A 23,828-nucleotide genomic window follows, 5' to 3' on the forward strand; every position below is an offset into this window, starting at 1 on the left:
TATCACATTGAAGGCTGCATGCTGTGGACATTACACTATATCAGAGCTTGCTTTGTTTCACATAATTTACAGTCTTGTGAGGTCACATGACTTGTAGAAAAGGGAAAATGTGAGTTTTGATTTTTTTTTTAACAATTTTCCCTTTTCTCTGAATTTGTGTGACCTTGAAGATAGCATACCTAGATAGTGACGAGTGGGGTTGCACCATTATATTGGGCATGCAACTCCTTACAAAAATAACTATTTTCTAGTGCTTTGTGCTGTTTACTACAGCAAATAAGATCAGAGTTTTGTTTTCTTTCGATATTATTGTTACAATGTTTTCAGTCTTGACTAAGGAAGATGTGTTTCATGGTAGATCCCAATTAACTTATTTATTCATTTTTAGAAATCTGATATTTATCCAAATCTTGGATGTGAAGGAGCTGGACCCTAGTCAGGCATTTAAGTTTAACTTTATTATATGCTTATTGACTAAGCAGAAATGCAAATAATCAAATGAACAAATAAACAAAATATGAAATAAAACAAACAGCGTAGATAATAAATATGATTGCAAGGCAGATAACCTAGTACGGGATACACACACACATGCGCACACACACACACACACACACACACACACACACACACACACGCAAACACGCAAACACACATGCATGCACACTCAAACACTCATAGATGACATGATGGCAGGCAGTCTTATGGGCAGCTTGAAGGATTTCCAGTTCACCTAGGGCAACAAGGTGGTTCTAAAGTTTAGCTCATAATTACTAACCCCATATTAAAGGTTATTATTTTCTATATGAACAAATCTGAACTAATATCTATATGTGTTTGTTCTGAAGCTATGTCTAATGAGATAACTACTTAGGTCATTACTTATAATTCACATTTTCAAAGTTATATCATACTAATTACGTATGAATTTCATTGTACATCACGTAAAAAGAAAGTTGAATTTGATCACTACACATTTGATTAACCATAGTTATCTGTCTCTCCTCTCTTGGGACATGTGCTGTTCCCATCCACTGGCAGTGCATTTCCCTGTAACTGATAATAAGGCTCAAAGTAAGGGGTGCTGAGTATTGTTAACACTTGTTAAAATGGAGAACACTAAAAAGTACAAGTGACTTCTGTACAGCCATGTTATCTGACCACAAGATCAGAAAACATTAAATTTATTCAGTAAGGGGCACTGAAAAAATACTCCATAGCGACACTTTACTACATCAGCATTTCCATCAAGAAACCCGAGCAATAAGTAACATCTTCAGTAGTCTTCCAGATGTGTAAAATTAAAGGCACTTAAAGCAATATGACTCCATACTACCTTTTACTGTATCAAAACATCTCCATCAAGTAATTTGAGCCAAGAGGAACACTTTCACTAGTCTTTCAGGTGTATAAATGCCTCTACATAACAACTTCCATAAAACTTGCCAGAAAGTAGAGAAATATTTTATGGAAGGAAGTGAGGATAAGAATGTTCTCATTACTCGTGATTAGGAATTTTTCAAAATATACTAGGAATATCTTTTCTGAGATCTCCTATGTGCTTAAATAAAATTGATGACATATATATGAACTGTAAGTGCCCTTTTAATTTTGATAAGTGGTGAAATAATATAGCAATAACCCACGCCTGGGTGTGGGTAATGCTAAATTTACCCACGGTTGGCGTGGTTTGGTCCCGAGGGCGAAGCAAGATCTCCGTTGCTTTTTTTTTAGTGTTTCGCTATGTTAAATGAGTTTAACATAGCGAGACAGTTTTTAAATAAGCAACGGACATCATGTTTGAACCACTTGAGAAATATTTTCTTGTTTTAATTGAGTCACATGTTACTGGGGTAAGTGAAATGGTCATCTCTGATGATTTGGGCCACAAGGGCAACAATAGCGGGGCAAATGCAATATTTGTGTATATTTTAGGGTATCTAAAGAAGTGTCATATTTTGGGAGGTGGGAGGAAACTGGTATGCTTGGAGAAAACCCGTACTGCAATGTGAACTTGCCTACTCTGTACAGATAGGGACCAGTGATCAGAACTGATTCCCAGACCCAGTATCTGTGAGGTGCAGATTTTAATCAATGAGTCAGCATGCTGTCCGTCAAAAGTTTGTCATTAGTAATTCCAATTGTTTTACATCTTATACTTTGTTAACTTGTGTGTCAGGTCTTTTTTATCACCATTCCTGAAGGCAACCAAACATTTTCAATCATAATCTTAGTAGATCTGAATGTAATAAGGAAAAAAGAGCTTGATTTTTCACTGTAGTTCAACATCTTACCAAAATATGCAATGATAGTAAGGCTAAAATAAAGCCATGTCTGTTTAACTCATGAGATGTTATGATGGGTGAATAAAAAACGAATAAAATTTACTAAATGTTCGTAGTCTATAATATAATGGTGTATAATATAAGCATGAACGCTTATGGTGTATGGTTAAAAACTCTTTCATTTTTTGTAAAACAAATCACATATATCAACTTCATCTAAAAGTGTCTACATATAAATAGATGAAATAAACACTCATCAATACTTATAAAAATATTTTATTTATGATTATTTTTATTCGTTTTTTATTCACCCATCTATATACCTTTTCCCCTTCACCCATTTCCTCTTCACCCCTTCCCTCCCTTCCCCCCCCCGCCTCCTTCCTTCACCCCCCCTTTTTCTTCCCCCTTCCCTGTTTCTCCTTCCTTTCTGTTTCTTTCTTTTATTTTCTTTACCTCTTTATCTTTTCATGGCATTAAATGTCTGTATACGCATATACATATTTATTTCAATATTTATATATAATGCACATACACAAGTTAAAATATAGGGTATTTACATTAACTAATAATCATTTTAAGGAAATATGAAATAATACAAGAAGTTTCATCTTCACACACTTATAATTATAACTAGAATTTATTCAGTATATTTTATTGTATTATTTTATTATTTCTGATATTCAAGCTTTGATGTATAAATTCATTAGTATTTCATAAGCTTTCATATCGAAGATTTTAGTGTAAAATGCATTTATGTGCTTACCTTAGTTTTTATGTTATTTTTATTTTCATTTTTATTTTTACATACAATAACTTGATTTTAGAAACTGCCTTTATTTGTTTGTTTATAATGAAAGTTTAAGCACTGATTCTGTCAATGTGCTTTAATTCTTCAGTAGAAATGCATTCAGAATATGTTCCTACAAGGCAGTTCTTTAATGCAGTCATCATCATTTTTCCTTAATTGTCTTATTGAATCATTGAGTATATATGATTAATTGCTTTGATAATTAAGTGTTGATGAGTTTTAGTATATAATGCTTTTCATTTTGTAGTAAGCTTTTATGGTCTGAAGAAGCGTACAGGAAGGTACGCGAAAGCGCTCACCATTAAATAAACCTTTTTGTTCTTTAAATATATAGCCGTGTTGAGTCCGAAGTTTATATTCTGTAACAATACTGTTTTTCAGAAACAGGACTTCTGCAGAAAAATTGTTATTGCGTCTTATAAACTTATCTTATTAGGTAATATGTGAATGATCCCAAGATCAACTATTTAGCATATCACTAACTTAACTTACTGATATTAACATCTGAGAAGCTGTAAGGAAAGGGCTAAAGTTATGTGTGCTCTTTCATTGCTAAAGGAAAATTGGTACTGGGAGAAGCAAAAGGGTACTAATCAATTTGAAAAGAAAGTCCAGAATATTTAGTCTTCCTTTCTCGTCATATACTCTGTGCATCTGTATGCTATATCTTCTTGTTCTGTTTCTAAATCACCTGTTCTGTTTCATAAATATTTTAACAGAAAATCGTAGCATGTATCTGCTTCCTGAGCTCTACCATCCATGATATTACATGAAAGTTTGTAAGTGGTATCTTAACTTGAGGTGCCAGGAACATTGTTTCAACATAGTGTGTGACATTGACACCTTTAAGGTTTTTCATTTGTGTCTGAAATTACCAGGGTCACTGTTTAAAAACCTTTTCTAATAGCATCTAAAATTGTTTGCATATTTATTTTTTGTTGTTGTCCATTCCATAGATGAGTTTCCTGTGACAGCAGCTTATGATATTTCTAGTGACTCAAACTTGTTTTTAACTAAAATATTACTATAAATTCTTAGCTGAAGATCTAGATCTTTTTGACATTTTCAGCTTAGTAGAATCATTGCTAAAATTCCTGTCTACATGAGAAACTTACAGGAACAATTGCTTGCATCTTCATAGTCATTTAGAAGTCGCTCACTCCAAAGTTTTCTAACAAAAGAAAGTCACTTAATACTGTTTATGGAACACTGACCTGCTTGGCTTTCAGCTGAAATATGGAATGTGGATTTATTACATCTTGCCTTGCTTAAAAGGCCATTCTAGATATGTGTTGTGATTCCTGAAGTTATGCAGCAATTATCAAGCTCATCAGAACTTCCACTGTTCACTTCTACTGCAGCAGTGGAGATTCTGACAGTAGGATGAGTGTCAGGAATATCTTGTAACAAATGCAGATGTACAATATCTCTTACTGAAGGGGATTCCTTTTTATCTTGCATTGCCTCTGTCTCCTATTGGCATAACTAAAATGTCCACAAAACACTGCCTTAGCATGCCTTAACTATAGTATGTAAGTATACCAGCCCCTAAACTGTTGTGACTCAGACTTTTCTTCTCAGTTTATTCTTTGTTGACTTTTCTAGATGAGTACATTCATGCACCATCATTTTGCTGATGCCACACAGTAATGGACTTAAGTTCATACAACTTGACTTGGTAGTTGTTCATATAAGGCACTTATGTAGCAGAAACTCAACCTTTGACTTCTAGTTATAACATTAAATATTACTATTGTGAAGAAGAAATGGGTATAGTGAAACATTCCAGTCAACTTTAGTGAGAAACAGTAAGGGCAAAGTCTGAGATGGGTTATATTGTTGGATGAATTATTCCAGATGTAAAGATATTTTAACATTCTTGTAGGAGGATATTTTGGCATACACGAACTGCATGCTTGTGAGCAGTTTTGCAAACCACACAACAAGTGGGATATTGTGGCTCTGGAACAGCTATAAAGAAGGTCCACAGCAATGATTAAGAGGTATGGTGGAAAAACCTTATGTGGAATGGTTACATGTGTTATGGACAAAGTTAAGAGAGAAGTGACATTAGATATACATAAAAATCCTGGAAGAAACCTGGCCATGCAAAAATGTTCCATATCTAGGAAGCACTTATTGGTGGTTCAAGTGTTAGAGGATCAGTACAGAACTAAGAATATATTACTTTGACTTCCAAGATGGCTTCACACCGATCATCTCCTTAATCCCAGCTCTCACTGTGTGAAAACAGAAGCTAAGAAATAACAGCCAGTAAAATTGTCATTTTGGATAAAGTTCAGCTACTGACTACTAAGTACATTTCATGTATGCTAACAAATAAGACATTAGAGGACCAAAAAGAAAATTAACCAGAAAAGGTTAAGAGAAAACTGGCTGGGAATAATCCTGCAGCTGTTAGAAACAAGAAGTTCAATCTTTGCTTTGGTACAAGAGATGGCTTCCAGTAATTCACAGGAAAAAAATAAATCAAATATACTCAGAAACAATTAAAATAATGAAACACTGAAGGAATATATCAAGTCAAACAAGCTGAAAAAAACTAGAAGAAGCTTTAAGTAGATATTCAGATGAACTGATAAAACTGCAAGAATCAGAGGCAGAAATGAAGAAAAGGTTGACTGAGTATGAGTCTTCTCAAGTAGAGCTGTTTCAAAATGGCAGAGTTAGAAGACAGAGAGTGCAGTGAACACCTGAGATTTTCTGCTGTACCAGAGAAATTTGAAGGAACACTCTGTATTAATTTTATGAAAGCACAGATAACTTAATTGGTATTCCACAGCAGGATTTGTTAACTGAAAGGCCACATTGAGTGTTTGATCCAAACCTGGCCATGAGGAAGTATCCAAGACTTAAATTAGTAAAGATGCAATCATATCCACAGAAAGAGTTGATCCTGGCAAAACTGTCATAGAAGGGAAAAGTATAAAAAAATTGCAGACAGCAGACTGTTTGTGGAAAATTATTATTCACTGTACACCAGGCAAAAGAGAAGCAATTTTATCCCAGCAATTAGGGAATGTTGATAAGCAGGTGTGAGATTGAAGCTGCTATATCCAGCTGTCTTCCAAATACGCTTACCTGGAGAATCGAATACATTTTTGGATGCAGAACAGGCTAAGGATGAAATTAAAAAGCTTACAAAATAAAAAGTGAGCCAGCAAACAGAAGGAGACTCTGCATATCATTCTTCTAGCAATAAAGTTTATAGGTAGATTTTGCCAGAAAATCTTTTTCAATGTTCCATAGAAAATGCTTGAAACACAGAAAAGAGCATGGTAATTGATAAGAAGAATCAGGAATACCTTCAACTTGAAACAGAATCTGGTGTTGAGAGATGTAGATGAATATGATGAAGACCAGCAAAACTGAAATTAGAGAATAAATGGGACACTATAAAGCGTCAGTCACATTTGTGAAATATGAATTTGCAAGAAAAAGTAACTGAGAAATACTTTAGTTTTGTTGGCTTTGTTAAACTTGTGGGTGGACTGTAAAATATATACCCCACTTTGTGTCAGCAATGTTTAAAAGGACACTAAAAGGAAAAAATAAGTAAAACAATTTAATATTATTAGTACTAGCATAAAACATTCCATGATATAAACTGCATGTTATATATTAAATCAATTTTGTAAAGTGTGTATAAGGGGAATTTTTTAATGTGGGGGTGGCTTTTCAGTGGCTGTTGTATGTATTAAAGATATTAAAGTTAACAAGTACTTTTTTAGTTGTAAGAAATATAAGCTTTACAGCGATGGTGCAGCGGTAGCATTGTCACCTCACAGCAAGAGGTTCTCCCCTTTGATTCTCAGCTGGAGTACCTTCTGTGTGGAGTCTGCATGTCCTCCCTGTGGTCAAGTGGCGTTCAAAAGATATGCGTGAATGGGCATGCCTTTGTTGAAGGTTGGGCATTGAGCTGGCACCTCGACACTGTAAAAATCTACTGCCAATCATTAGCAGACTGGAGTTCCACTATGGCAACCCCTAACTGGGAAAAGCTGAAAGAAGAACAACAGTATAATAAGAGAAAAAAGACTGGACAGAAGCAAGATTAAGTTAATATGCTGTGATCTTGAGCTGCTGGAGTGTGAGGTGGGGTGTAAAAGTGAACTGATTATTCTATATGTAGAACTAAAATTATCTCTCTTATTTTTATAAGGGTAGAGTCTAATGCCCTTGGCATAAGCTATAAATAAGTGCTTTTGTAAGCAAATTTGCTTGAAAAATAAGACAAAATGATGAAAGTCATGAAAAATGCCAAGTTCCTTGCATCTGCAAAGACATTAGCTTGTTTTTTTTTCCATTAGCAAATGTTCTCAATGGGAGTCAACTAGTCTGCAGTGGAAGGCAGTTGTATATTCTGTTCTGAGTGAAATTTACAAAGAGTCTTTGATACATGTGCAAAAATGTTAGCTATTTTTCTCATTGTTGACTCCTTTTATAAAGAAAAGAGCTGTCTGCAGGTATAAACAATTAATACTGAGAGTTCTGTGAATTTTCTGCTGAGGAAAATGCAAAATTTAAAGGTACAATGGCAACCTGTTTATTGAAAAATAAAGTTGGAAATTATGGGAAATAAATAAAAGATAGCAGCCTCCTTAGCATCCTAAATTCTTTAATGCATTAAATAGAACAGTTAATAATTTAGTTTTATTTAAAGATAACCAATGTTTTTTTTTTCTTCTCAGGGCTAAAGATGAATGTGTTTTGATATCACAGAAGTTGTTTTCACATCTGGGAAGGGAACAGGGATAAAAAAAGAACAGATACCAAACAGTGTAAGTGAAAACACAGGCTGTAACTTGATTTACTATGAGGACTTTAATTTTAGATTAGGTAAAGCCTGTGGGTGCAGCTGTCAATTTGGTGCAATTGGTGGGTTAAACTTAATTTTTTTGAAAACATTCATAGTTTTGTGTGTTTTTTCCAAGTTAACAGAGTATGGGGTGTTCTGAAAATGTACTTAGTTTTTTTGAGGGTTTTCATTAAAACATAAAGATTGGAAAAATGGGACATAGGTTCAAATGGAGATAAAAAAAAAACAATTGTATAAAAGATCAGCCTGCCGATCATTAGTGTGTGCATGTAAGATAAAAGTTAGAAATGAAAAAATTCTATTGTGTATAAAAGGTAGGAACAAAAGCTTTTTATCCTAATGACTATGCTATCCATATTATCTTGGAACATAAATGTCCTTACAGGTATAGGGAAAAATGAAAGAGAATCAAGTGATATTAAGGGATGCAGAGTGCAAATAGCAATGCTGCAGGAAACACATTTGGAGAGAAATGAGCATGTGAATTTGACACAGAAAAGATTTCAGGATAGATAATCAGCAGAATATCAGGAACAAAGGAAACGGGAAGTAATAATACTGATTGCTATTAAGTCTCCAATACTGATAGAAGAGGGGGGGAAAAGACAATAACAGTAGTACTTGCAAAACAGGAGGATTACACTGGCATGTATTTTATATTCTACCAGAAACTCCTATTATGGACCTTAGGAAATTTTTGGAAGAAATAATCAGCTTTCATCAGGGAATATTAAATATGTGTGGGGACTGGAACTTGATTTGCAATCATGAAGATGTATCAGGGGAACCTAGTAGGACAAAACACAGGAAAACAAGGTAGATTTCTGAAGAAATGTTTATAAATTTTTGGTATAGAAGATGTGAATTCAGTACTAGGAACTCAGACAGAATGTACCTATTATTCCACAAGGCACAATGAATTGACTAGATTGCATAGAAAATATATTTCTCAGGAGTAGGTGCATTTGATTAAAACCTTCTACACCCATCCAATAACTGCTTCAGATCATGCACTAAAAAAAAGATAGAAATGCAGGTAAAAAAGTAAAAATGAGACACTGGCCTTTCCCACCTACCTGTTAAAACAGAGGAACTTAAGAACAGATAGTGGAAATAATTTGAAAGTTATTAGAAAGATACATTTCTTCTTTAAAAATAGGGTAGAAATAAAAGAGAAGGTGATATAATGTAGAGGGCTGATAAAGGGTAAAACATTGCAGAATAAGGGGAATCTCACAGAACAAGTAGAGGCATAACTGCAAAGTGCTAAAGGGAAAGTAAGAGAGTGTTTGGATAATATGTATGAGGTTAGAAAGACTTCTCTTAAGAAACTATTTTTATAACAACTCCAGAGAACAAAGTCTTTTAGCATAATAGATTAGGCAACAGAAAGTAGAAAGGGTCATTGCTAAACTTAGGGACCTGTAACAAGAAAAATAACCAGAGATCTTGTAGAAGTATTAGAGATATTTCAGACGTTTTTAGCAAGGTGGTGATATATAATCAATCTGCTGGAAAGTCTCCAGGAACAGATGGTACTCCTGTGTAAGTTTGGAAGTTAGGAGCAGAAAGTGATAAATATCTGGAAGATTTTGTTTAACAGTATCTTAAAAGGACAAACAAAGTAAAGCTGTGCCACCACTGTGAAGGTTAAAAGCTATTTTAAAAGGAGGGAAGCACTAACATCTTGGAAGACAACTGTGGTGGCTGTATTACCCAAAGGTGGTAAAGACCCATCAGACCCAGCGTCATGTAGACCCATTTCAATATTAAACTATGATTATAAAGTGATTGTGTCTATACTAGCAAAAAGAATGGCAAAGATGTTTCCAAGCTTGATAGATATTGATCAGCGTGGTTTTGTGGAGGGAAGGCAAATATTTGACAACATTATTCTCGGCTGGAGCGCCTTCTGTGTGAAGTCTGCATGTCCTCCCCACGGTCGAGTGGCGTTTGAAAGACATGCATAGAATGGGCATGCCTTCGTTGAAGGTTGAGGGTTGAGCTGGCACCTCGGCACCCATAACAAAAAATACTGCCAATCATTAGCAGACTGGAGTTCTGCTGTGGCGACCCCTAACCGGGAAAAGCCGAAAGAAGAAGAAGAAGAAGAACAGAACAATGATGATGCAGAGGGAAGCATAATGTCATAAAATATCTCTGTTGTTTGTGGTTTTAGATGCAGAGAACACATTCAACAGAGTAGGGCAATGGAATCATTTGCATTCGTTGATATAATAATAAGGTTTATTAGACAGATAAATGAAAGATCAGAGACAAGAATGTAAAGTGGGAGGGTTCCTCCCTGATAAGTTGTGTTTTGCCAGAGGAACCAGGCAACTTTGTCATTTATTTTATATTTAAAGACATTGGCAATGGAAATAGGGACTCAGAAATTCAAAGATATACTTGATATGGTAATCAAAAAAGGTGGCTTTATTTGCAGATGAGATTATTTTGTACCTGATAAATCCAAAAAAATCTCAGTGTTGTGGACCATTTTGAGACAGATTCAAGTCTTTTGGGGATACAAAATTCATAAATATAAAGCAAAGGCTATTGCTTCAGAAATACACATATTTATGGTGAAATGTTAAGATGACGTAGTTAGGAGTAGGGTTTACAAATCTTCTGTTATGGCAACTAAGGATATGTAGCAAGAGACTAAAAAGATAATACAAAACCTGAGAAAGTAAAAGTTCTTGTTTATAGATATGTATAGTGAGATACAAGCAGTGAAAATGTTTTGGGAGTTGAAGGAATTTATCTGAGAGGGCAAGAGGGCAAGAGTTAAATGGGATAAGCTGATCCTTCCAATAGACGAGGTGGTATAGGATTAGCTCATTTGAAGGGATATTTTATAGCTATACAGTTAAGGCTCATATATATATATACATATATATATATATATATATATATATATATAAAACATAAGTAGAAAGTTATAATTCAAAATGGAAAAGGATGATGATGAAGTGCAGGGGGTAAAGAAATAAGTACATAGTTGGATTTTAAATGCAGGTCATTAAGGAAGTTAGGAGGGATGAGAGTGATAAATATCTGGAAGATTTTGTTTAATATGCAAACCATACAGAAAGTTCTTAGAATACTTTCTACTACTTTGTGAATATAACAAAGTCAACACAAGAATGAAGAAAAGTGATTTCACCAATATAAATGACTGCAAATATTTCAGAAAATAGGCAAGAGGGGTTAGGAATTTACTGGAGAAAACTGGCAAAAGAACTAAGATATTGGGAGCAAATGACTTAACAATTGGAAAGACAACAGAGTGGGATGAGACCAAGAAGAAGTTTGGACTGCAGGCTAGACACAGCCTTCCTATCAGGGATTAATATCAGAATATAGGCAAAAAGAAAGGGATAGGGGAATCCTAAGTGAAAGGCCTGCTCTGGTAGAGTTTTTAGTTGAATCTAGAACAGAAGCTGCTGTTAAAAAGGGATAATTAATAAGACATACAATATTGCATAACTATAAACATCAATCAGAGGATGTTAGAAATGATTGGGAAGAGAGACTCGAAAAGCAATTTACAAAGTAACAATGGAATGACAGATGTATGGCTTCCAAGTATACAGCAAAGTCCAGAATGTTTAAGATTTTTGCTTGGAAGTGTTTGCATAGATATTTTTATCCCCCAAGCAGACGTCAAAGAGTATATCCTTGGGTAGATAACAAATGTTGGTAGTGTGATGGTAAAATTCAATACCACTTCCTTGCAAGCTATAGGCCCCCCTCTATGACCCAGGAAACCCATACCATGTATTTAAACGTATTAGAAACACTAACCATCACACCCAATACCATATTCGTGAGTGACTTTAATTACCCCACTATTAACTGGAAATCCTATTTGACACCAAATGTATATGCACAGAGATTCCTGGATTTTGTAAACACAAACTTCCTGGACCAGATACTCAATGCACCAACCAGGAGTGCAACCATACTGAATCTGCTCCTCAATAATATGGGAGACTGTTGCACACCCTTTATTGTAATGTCTTCCCTGGTAAGGTCAGACCACAAATTGGTCTCCTTTGAAGTAAAAATAAAACCTGGACCCCAGCTAAACCTGGAATATTTAGGAACTGTTCTAAGGCTAAACTCCTGCTATTAAGTGAGAACCTGGCAAAATTTCAAGCCCTCAGAAACCCTGCAAACACTTCTGTCTACACAGAACTGTTCACATAAACCCTGTATAAGCATTTTATAGCTGCATAAAGGCAGCTGTACCCACCAGTAAGAAGTACAGAACTAACTCAAAAACAAGCCACCCTGGTGGAATCACAAAATCAATTGGCTGTATAACAGGATGAAGAAAATCAGGGCAAAAATTAGGAGGTGCAGCACCAGCAGGATAAAAGCACTCATCAAACTAAACAACTCAGAGGACAAATAAAGTCTACCAAAGCCACATTTGAGGTAAATTTGGCCTCACAGGCCAAGGACAACCACAAAGCATTCTTTAGCTATGTTTGCAATCTCAAAGGCAGTACACAAGTATGTGCAGAGCTCATTGTAAATGGAGCCACCTATAATGAGCCAGAAGATAAAGCAAACCTCCTGGCTGATAAATTCAGCTCCAACTTTACTCCTTTCTCCCCCTCAACCTTCCCTCATATCATCAAATATAACTCCCCCTACTATCACTAGGGAACAGGTTCTTAATGCTCTCTCTAAGACCAACAGCACTGCATCAAGTGGGCCCAGACAATATCCCAGGATGCTTTCTAAATAGCATGAAACATGACCTATCAGGGCATCTGGAATTACTATTTAACTGTAGTCTCCCATCAGGCTTCATACCTCATGAGTGGAGAAAGGCAACAGTCATCCCTCTCCACAAAAATGGGCCATCTACAGACCCTGGAAACTACAGACCTATAAGTCTCACTAGCCTTATATGTAAAGCCATGGAAAGAATTATCATGGAGATGATCACTAGAGATATAGTAAACCTCCAGACACTGGACCCAACCCACTTTGGTTTTGTCAAGGGCAGATAATGCCTACTCAACCTGCTGGACTTCTTTGAGAAGGTCACCAAAGCAACGGATGAGGGCAAAATCGTTCCCACTGCCTACCTTGACCTGGCCAAGGCATCTGACACAATACCACACTCAGGTATTGTTGACAAACTCAAAAGATTAGGTACAAACCCATATCTCACCTGGTGGATAGCCAACTGGCTCACAGACAGGACCCAGGAAGTTAGAATTGGGGAGTCCACCTCTATAAAGAGGCCAGTCACAAGTGGAGTCCCTCAGAGATCAGTCCTTGGACCGCTCCTTTTTGGCATTTACTTCTCAGAAGTCAAGGCCAATGTCAGTGGTCTTTGGCTGACTAAACTTGCAGGTGATTGCAAATTAGGAGCTGTTATTGAATCTCACACTGACAGAAATGTTCTCCAGGAGGGGCTGATGCAGACTAAAAACTGGTGTCAGAGCCATGGACTAAAACTAAATGCCAAGAAATGCATAATAGTATCCTTTGGGAAGTCATCTATCCCTGGTAACTATCATATTGACAACACACCCCTTAGAGGGAACCCAGTTGTCAGGGACTTAGGGACACACATAGTAATCTAGCCTTTGATCATCACATGTCTACAGTGGTGAGGAAATCATTCTATGTTCTGCAACTTATAAACAAAGGTATGGCATCTAAGTCCGGCATAAGTAATATGTCCTATGCAGACTGCCTCAAGGCCCTATCCCTGTGTTTTGTCTACTACAGGCTTTTGAGGGGAGATCTATGCTTGGCATACAGGACATTGTCAGTCCCCACTCTGATGGACCTCATGCTTATCCACAAAACAAACAGCACCAGAATTACCCATTCTAAAGTCTTAAACCTTGCCTGTGATATAAATAGGACCTGCTGGAAAGATAGGTATGTATCCCAGAGACTACCCCGTCTAGGGAACAGGCTCCCCATCCATGTGAAGCAGAGTTCCTCCCTAACCCACTTCAAGCGCAACTTGGACAATTGGAAGGGAGATCAGAAATTCATCCCTGGTTTGGCACCTCTGTCTCTAATGGACATAGGTAACCTGTAAATGGTTAATCTCTCAGACCCAAGCTTACACTTATCAAGGGTATCAGAACTTGTCAGAAATTTGGGGTGCATGGCTAGGCTTAAAGAGGCCCTTGTGGTCATTAGCCTAGTAAACACCTATGACCGATGAAAACAGAGTTAACTGGGAACATACGTTTTGGGGAATCTAATAAGCTGGCAGATCTTGAAAATTCCCTACAGAGTACTCTGTCAGAAATATTGAATGAGCAAATGGCTGTAACTTAGGAAAAGTTTTTTTTGTTTTGTTTTTTTTTTTTTAGATGAGACACAGGATCTGAATTGCCTAGACATAGTAAGGCCTTGTTAAGTTTAATTCTGTTTGCTGTCAAAAAGCAATTACTAGCAGATGGAAATCAAAGTCTAAACCAACTGTATTTAAGTATTGTGGGAACAATACATGCATAATAATGTTCAGGAAGAGTAGGAGTGAGGTTTAAGGGAAGGCAGGAATTAAACAAATTATTTACTGCTGGACAAATAATTATAAAGAAAGAAAAGATATTATATATAATGTATGTAAAAGGAAAATGTTAATTTGGTTTGTTTTCTTTTCTGTTAATGTATGTTTGTCTATGTCTTACGTGATAATTTAATAAAGGTGTTTAAAAAAAAAGAATGTGTTACTTTGATAAGAGTGTGGTACCTTTGGCTTTAGTGGTCTATATGGTCTACATAAGGATGATGTGAAACCTGATATAGTGACATGCTTCAGATTATTTTTAAACAGATATGGTGAAAATGTTGTCCATAACAGCTTTGTTTTCATCTTTATCTGGGTGAGATCTGGTATACACAACAGCTTCTCTTTAGGTTGACCAAGCTGCTTGGTCTAATTAAACGACATGCACAGAGTTGCACAGTACACATGTAGGTGATGTACGTTGAGACTCAGGTTAGCAATGTGTACCTTATTTGTGGTTCATTGCTTTAACCCAGTAATCTGTGCTGTCAGTCAAGTCCTAATACAGGGCAGCTTATCATGTAAAATGTTGATTGCCTCAGTAAACATCCAATCATTGGATAAACTGTTAACTGTGAAAAAAGGGCATTGCTCAGTGGGACTTTATTAAACTAAACAAGTAAAGAAAGAATGAATTAATAAATAAACAGAAACTCTACTACATTGTAAATAAGAGATAGCAAGTAAAATTATTAGACTGATACAGTCTGTTTTGTTTGTTCAGAATGCAAACCAATTTCATAGTATATGTGTAAAATTAGTTTGTTTGTGTCTTTCGGCATATGTGTAAAATTAGTTTGTTTGTATATTTTGGCTTTTCCCGGTTAGGGGTCGCCACAGTGGAACTCCGGTCCGCTAATGATTGGTAGTAGATTTGTACATGCTGGCTTGCCAGGCCTAACGCACAACCTTCAACGAAGGAACGCCCATTCACGCATGTCGACACACAGAAGACGCTCTAACTGAGTATCGAACAGGCAACGTCTAACTGTGAGGCGACAACGCTACCGCAGCACCACCACCGCAGTCTCTAAAAGTAGAAAATCAACCTTTGTGAGGCCCTTTTACTGAGGTAATATTATAACATGGCTAGGTCACCGGTCATTCAAAATCTCACAGATAACTAACTACATCATAATATTATGTAGAATTCTAAAAACATACTGGCATAGTTTTCATGTTTTATAGTCTTCTCCCCGATTCACACACAACACATTCATATATTTATAGTACATTACAATACGACTGTGCTGGACAGCAAATAACAAGAGAATCATCATATTTCAGCTTGCAGATCAAACAGCAATGATTGAATTGCCAATTAAGTAACGTAATGCAGTCAGAGTGCAGTTTACATTCTTGATACTGTTGCATCCAGTTCAGTTTTCCATCAGGTATGTATGATAGATATCAAGGCACACGATCGAGCCCAGGTCTGGCACCTCACTACAAAATGGCAGTTTTATTCTTCTGTGCTGCAATATAGCCTTGTGTTTCTCCTGATACTATTTTATTTTATCTGTTGCTCCTCTATTAGAATGGAAGCACTCCTCTTCATGCCGCAGTTCGGAGTGGGAACATGAGGTCAGTGGCACTTCTCCTCGAAGCTGGAGCAGATCCAACACTCAGGGATAAGGTAATGGCTTATTTACATTGTTATTTATTTATCTGTTTATTTTGGTAACTGCATGAGGACTCATTTAAGAAACACTTGTCTAGGAAACTAATGTGCTACATACCACACAGTCAAAGCAGCCCAAAAAGACAGGGGATATGTTCTTCACTGAAAAAGAAAATTTACTCTTATAAAGGCAACCTAAATATAGTTATTCTTTACATCTTGAATAACAGGTACCAATTCAGATTTCTAGCTTAATGACTTGATAAGCAACAAAAAGTTAATTGCACTCAGATGTGCAAGTGTGGGTTACACATTACAATATGCAGCCATGCTAACTCAGAGGCAGTTCTGAACAGGAGGCAGGAAATAATGCAGAGACTGTCACAAACTGCTCTAACAAAAATTTTCCCATTGTGTATTATATAAGGGGATGCAAAATGTATTTTTTATACCGGCATCCAAAAACAAGATTATGCTTTGGACAAAGGAATCATGCAGCTGAAGTAAAGTTCTTTACACAATTTACCCAGCTAGGACTAAACTGCTTCAGAAGATAAAGAAGTCCACTTCAGCTAGGTCTGGCTACCCTACCTGTCACCAAGTTAGAAGTTAATAAAGGGTCATGTTGACAAAAGCAAGCATGTTGAACCTTCCACTGAATTTTTTTTCTAAAAAGCATTTCTGCAGGGAGTAACCCCCCCCCCCCCCCCATCCCTCGATATAGGGGGAAGCCCCCTTACACTAAACTTCCATATGCAAACTCCATGGTCACATTACCATTGGGAAAATGGAAAAGCGCTGCTTTCAGGTGTAATTAATTATTAAACACAGAAATGTATCAGTTTATGGAGGTTTGCATTTCCTTTTTTCTGTGCAAATGTGATTGCTTTCATATTCAATCTTGCGGTTAAAACTACATTTCTCAGTTAACTTTGTGTGGGTCATTCACATGACACTGCAACCCCAGCCCCTCCCCCAACATGCAGTCTTACTAGGGTGTGGTGTGTGAGACTTCAGCTATGTTCTACACACAGTTAGAAATCCTTTGAACAAACAACTATGTTAAGCAAGAGATTTAGTTATATTTCTATAGCCTACACAACTGGCTTCATGTAATGTAACTACTATAAGTCTTTTCTTGCAGTGATAATAAGTTGTAAATGTGCAATTACTATTTATATTTCGTTATTTTATAAATCTAGTCACAATTATTTGTACCTGTAACCCAGTACATGATTTACAGAGTTTTATGTACATATTATTATTTTAATACACTTATGCAACATTTATATATATTATTAAAATCTGTTAACACATTACTGATATACTTGTGTTAAAAAGATGCATGAATAATTACAGACATGCTCATGATCTCCTGTGCATTTCATGGCAGCATTACAAGTAATACAAATACAAAGGATGGTGAAACGAACACGCCAATAAAATAAAAATGTATTGAGCGCTTTCATCCAATGGTACACAGGACCTCTTCAGAATAAAATACCACATCCCTCCACAATCTTAAATACCAACCATTCCAGGCAATCACCCAATTAAACCATTTAAGCTATATATATATATATATAAAATTGTTTTTTTAATATGTATAGATAGTGTATTAGAATATGTATGGTTTGATCAGCTGCATTTTTCTATAAAGATGGACTGACTGTAACTGTAATTGTGAATGGACTGTAACTTTAATTGTGAATGGCTTAAATTGTTGAGGAATATGGGCATTATTATAATACAAATAAATAGAATGCAAATAATATTGAATAAATAATTCGTATATCTTTAGCTGCACTAGACAGAGGTCAAATATGTCACAGTTGTGTTTGCCATCATGTAATCTTTAAGATGAAATCTCCTAATAACTTGTTTGTACTATGATTTTGACATTATTAATGCAAATATGAACAAGCAATGTTTGGTGCCTAGAGGCATCAGTAGGATGTAAGCGCAGAAACTCCTGGAGGCATCACTGGCCTGTAATGAATTAGGGAACCACATGCTCTTTGCATCATTATGACAATGTCCTAGCCCACATAAATAAACAGTGATCACAAATATGATTTAGTGTTATTTTTATCCTGGCAGTTAAGTGAAAAAATTACTTGCAGGCCTGCCTGCTTGTTAAGGAAACTGTTGCATCTGAACTAGTTGTATCCACAGCAGCAGAGAGAGAGAGAGAAGTTAATGTTCCCATTTCTTACAGAAGACACATCCAGCCAAATGCACAGACAGGCACACACACACACACACACACACACACACACACACACACACACACACACACACACACACACGCCTCTAAGACAAATCATATACTGCATTTATGTTCTTAATTTGATTATAGCAAGAGTAAGTATGTATAAAGTTAATACTTGTTGTTATTATCAGTTTGAGAAATATATTAATAATATTATTTAAATATTAAATGGCAGCAGTGCAGTTATTATTGTTATATCCATGTTCTGTCCTACAGTAGCACCTTTAATTCAAAGTAAATGCTTACTATAGGCTTTACTGATAAAGTCAGCTTTTCATGACAAAGGAAACATTCAATCCCCTTCTTGCAAAGTTAAGTTTCCCACTGACTGATCAAAATTGCATGCAAGTCATCTTTGGTCATCTTGTAGCTGCTGTGATAATGTTTCTTTCTGGTTCAAACTCTTTTTCCTTCACAAGTTCTGTCATTGTGGAGGTCTCATAAGGCACTCTGGGAATGTGACAGCGACTTATTTGAGCTGAAGCAGTAGATGTTATCAGCCTGAGTGCCTCTGCCTTTATAGTGCTGTCTTCTTCCTAGGGCATTAAGGCATATTAAATAAAATAAGATGACCTTAGGGAATGAAGCTTATTTATTAATTTGTTTAGATCTGTTTATCGAGATAGAACACTAATCTAACAATGACTAATTGCAGGCTCAATCCGGGTTACATCATAATGTAACAAAACAAAGTACAATATGCAGATAATGGTTTACATTTATGAGCAAGCACAATCTGACAGACAATATGTACACAGAAGATCTAACAAACCCAAGACATGTACATTTACATAATGGGAATAGAAAAGGGAGAATACAGTTACAGTAGAAGTGGTGGAGATGTGGGCAACGGTAGCTAGGTTAGGAAAGATATTACAGATCAGTAAGAGGAAAGAGGAGAATAAATTATGTGTGGTGTGTTTAGAGCAGTCGTGGTCTAGTAAACGGAATTACAGTTTAGGATATGTAAGTTAAACTGGTGGATTGAGTATATAAAAGTTAAAGATGATACGCTGTTGGAGATGTCGGTTTATGTGATATGCCCTTTAGATGGACAGTTGCATTCAAACTGGTTTTAGTAAGTATTGTTTGAAATGTGGCCTAAACAGGGAGTACTTTGTGTGACCAGTTAAATCAGGTTGAAGTGATTTACTGATCAGCCATACTCCTGGGGTGTACATGACCCACCAACTGTTTGGGCAACATGATGAGTCATCAGTCATAGCTGGATTACAGCTGTCATATTCTATCCTTCCAAAGGCATAGAACCAGGTCATCTGTCATTTTTGGAGTATTTCATTGATCACCCATCCGTTTAGGCATATATCATAGGACATTTATTCTTTTATGGGTATGTCATTGCTCATTAGTCCTTCTATATGTATACTATTGGTCATCCATCCTTCTAGGGGATATGTTATTGGTCATCCATCCTTCTAGAGAATATGCTATTTGTCATCCATCCTTCTAGGGGATATGCTATTGGTCATCCATCCTTCTAGGGGATATGTGGTCATAATATTATCTTTACTGCATGATGTTCACTCCTATATGTAAACTTTATTTCTAAACATTTGCTTCACTGTTCTAATTTTGTAAATGTAATGCAAATGTCTATGCATATAACTTGTGTTCAATTTGAGCCTGGGTCCTGGCTGGAAAGGATGAGTTGAGCAGCCCACCTACCCAGTTAACAAATAGCAAATAAATAAATAAATCTAAATACAATAGGAGTAAGCCATTGGTTACTCATCATTCCTGAGTTACACCACTGGTTATCCTTCCCTCATGAAGTATAGTTCTGCCCATCCATCATGGTTAAGATACAACCTCTGCCATCTACCCTACTTGGAGTACAGTAGCAATGATCCAGAGCATTTTCAAAACTTAAGTGCATTGCTATAGGTGTAAGGCTTGCAGATAACTCATCATTAAAAAATTTGGCTTCACACCACTTTTGTGCACATTATAGGTCTTCCCTTGAAAGAACATCCGGATTTTAATTATCTAGTCTGTAAGTGCATATGAGCACATGCTGGCCAGTAACAAAACTTTTGGTTAGTTTGTCATCAATGGTTTGAAACTACTTGTTTTAAACTTGCTTGCTAATACCTTGCTTTATCAAGCCTCAAAAGGACTTAAATTCCAACTTAGAATCAGCATTTTTGGCAACATGTTAGTGACTGTATGCACTAAGTTTTGCACAGAAAAGATATCTTTTTTGTGCTATAATGGCTTATGCTTATGACTCATGGATATAATGTGGTTCTTAAATGTCTACACATACCTTTCCCCCTAACCAGTTTCTCCCTGAATAAAAAGTAGCAGATATGAAATGTTTAATGTCATTTTGTTGTGTGAACATTTTGAATTTTTCGTATGTGAACCATTGCCCATTATCACTCAAACATGTTCAGGTAAACAGATTCTTGCAAATATCGTACACTGCAGTTCTGTTGTCAGGGGTAATGGGTTCCATACAGATTATTTCTGACCATTTAGATTATGCATGAGCAATTAAATACACCGAGTCTCTGAAAAGGACTGTGAAATCACGATGGGCATGATACCCTGCTGCCTATGGCACTTCACAAAGTGTGCGCTGAGGTGATGCATTTTTAATAATGTGTTACGAGATATACGTTCTTTGTAGCTCTTCTGGTCATTTGTCCATGCATAGCTAACATAAGACTACAAAGAATGAACTTCAGTTTTGCAGTCCTCAGATGTCTTTTGTGGCTAGTGCTAACACTATGGGGCATAGCCTGGAAGTAATTATCTGACAATGTCATTTGTATTTCTAGTTGTACTCAAAGTACTAAGATTAAGATACCAAATCACAAATTACTTAGTAATACTTGTTATTATAATCATAGTACACTCTGTGGTTTAATTAGCTTCCACACATTGAGGTACCAGCATTTTTCCCACTGTTATATGAAGGATCTCATATAACCTTTTATTAAGATCACAAGGCAGTTTGTAGTGAAGTCAGACTAATCACATTTATACATTCTTCTTCAATGCACTTGTTTTTAAATGTATTTCTTTGCTTTTGTTATAACCTTTACCATTTGGCATGAGACATGCCTATAAAAGGTTCTCAGACCACTACACTTACCTGGTTAACAAATGTAAACATAATGTAAATAATTACCTACTTGTACTAATTCAGCGGAGTCCTTAGACATACAAATAATTATTCTTTTTTTACTGTAATTTTCTAATACAATGAGCCATCTTTTTGACATCCTTCCACAACATTCTCTTTTTCTTTTGACTACAACAGACCATTTATGGTTACTTTGGACAAGGGCAATTCTGAGTGATAAATATTTAAAATGATGATGTAATACACATCGACTGGATCAGAGGTGCTTGGCTCTCTTGTGTTTTCATACAAAAAACAAAGACCTTCTGCCAGCTGTAGCATGTTGCTTTGTCCCTTTATAGTCAATGTCATAAGAATGTGCTTCTAATAGCAGTGCCTAGGCTGCAGGTATGCTGTTGTCATCAGTGAGACACCTTTTCTTGGGTTAAAAATGGGCAATAAGAGCTGATGATCTGTTAATGTAAGTCTCTTTCTCTACAAATACTGCTGAAACATTTTCATTCCCCAGGGCTAGTAAGAGCTTCTTTATCAATTTGTGAAGAAGTACACTCAGCAATTAGCAATAGCCTTGAAGCAAATGCACTAGGTTTGTTTGCAACATCCAGAAACTTATATAATAGAATGGTGCCACCTACAAAGAAAAAAGCTTTCAGTACCGATCAGATAGGAACAGAAGGATGAACATGATGAATTACTTCATCCAATGGAATCATCTTCCTAGTTAACACAAAGACCCTTTCAGTTAGACGCTGTAACATCACATTAAAAGAATGTAGAGTTGTCAGCAAGTTTGCCAAGAATCCATGTCAGCAGTTTATCAGGCCTATGTACAATGTCAGTTGCAGCATATTCTGAGGCCTAGATGTGATTAGCACAGCCTCCTTGTTTGGAGACTTTTGCACTCAATTCCAATGAATCACTGTTCTCCCTTCTCTTAAAAGAATCTCACACTTGTGTGTTTTTGAGGCACGTGGTACTTTAGCCTGTCATTAGCTTAACTAGATTATTTGAGTGGTCTTCATCATCTTTCTCCTTTACAAGAAATAATCAGATAATACTGAATATTGGGTATCCTTTGGAACACTTCAATGCTTTTTGCAACAAAGATGGTGCAGATATTACTCCAAAAAATAAATGGCGAAAATGAAATGGCGTTTTTGTATATTAATAGTAAAGAGCTGCTTGAAGGATCCTTCCATTTTGATTTGCAGGTAAATTTGTGTTAAGTCAATCTTTGTGACATGTTTTCCACTACCATTGATACAACAATGTCCACTGCTGTAACAGATATTTAAGAATATACACACTGAATTGAAAGTAACTTTATGTTCTCCACAAATCCATACTTCTCTCTCTTTCTTCTCCTTATTCCAAGCACTGTAGTCAGGGCCCACGTAATCTATTCCATTTTGATTATAATTTTGCACTTTCCATCATTTGTAATTCTAGTTTTGCCTTGAATATCCTTTACATTCCTCTAACCTGTGGAATTTGTATAACCGGTTTACGTATGTAATCATTGTAAATATTGTATTTGAAATATGTAATGTTGTATCTGTAATTTTAACTGCTTACCTTAGAGTTTTCTCCCCGGGTCTCCGCTGAAAATGGACATGCATCCAGTCGGACTATCACAATCAACAAATGTAAAATAAATTAAATAAATAAACATAAAAGCATATAAACTTTATAAAACTTTGCCCTGACATTTTGTTCTAGCTCAGTCTTTTCCTTTGCACTGCTAAAGGCTTCCATTTCTTTGTTGAAAACGTGTTTGTCATCTGTCATTTGTAGCGACTTTTCAGTTTTGCTCTTATCGTTGCTTTTTTGACAGCGTATCATATTTTGACAGAATCCAGATTTAGGAAATTTTTCTTATCTGTGGCTTGTCAAATAGTGACCATCATCTGTACACATACAAATTTAAAGATCTGTGTTTTATCACTGCATGTTATTAACACATTGTCTGTTTCAGGGCCACTTTCTCATTTCTTTATATCTTTAACTTATATTTCCTGCTATTAGCATGAGAAATTATAGGAAATGATGCCCCTGTGTCTACTTAAGCCACATTTTATAATACTCTATATAAAATGAATCACATTTGTCAGATTTTTCATCAGATTACCTTGTCCTAAGTCAATATGTCAATATTATTATCTACATCAGATCTGTGATGCAGATTTATGACCTAGTGTTTTTTTTTTATTGCATACTGTGCCTTCCACTGGTACCCTTTGTGTCACCCTTACATTTATATGAATGCTGTTTGTGGCATTTTATGATATTTCCTACAAATATTTTCTGTGAACCAACGGTTTCTGT

General features: G+C 36.0%; 1 protein-coding gene across 2 annotated transcripts in view; it reads left to right on the forward strand.

The window, feature by feature from the left end:
* Positions 1-23,828, forward strand: part of ANKRD29 (ankyrin repeat domain 29) — a 648,684-nt gene that overhangs the window by 424,216 nt on the left and 200,640 nt on the right. For both annotated transcript variants that reach the window (XM_044065358.1, XM_044065359.1), the window contains exon 9: positions 16,036-16,134. In XM_044065358.1, the coding sequence (XP_043921293.1) occupies positions 16,036-16,134 (99 nt within the window). The remainder of the gene's footprint in view (positions 1-16,035; positions 16,135-23,828) is intronic.

This window comes from Protopterus annectens, chromosome 3.part0, assembly GCF_019279795.1.
Source record: "Protopterus annectens isolate FY-2018-M chromosome 3.part0, PAN1.0, whole genome shotgun sequence".
NCBI lineage: Eukaryota > Metazoa > Chordata > Ceratodontiformes > Protopteridae > Protopterus > Protopterus annectens.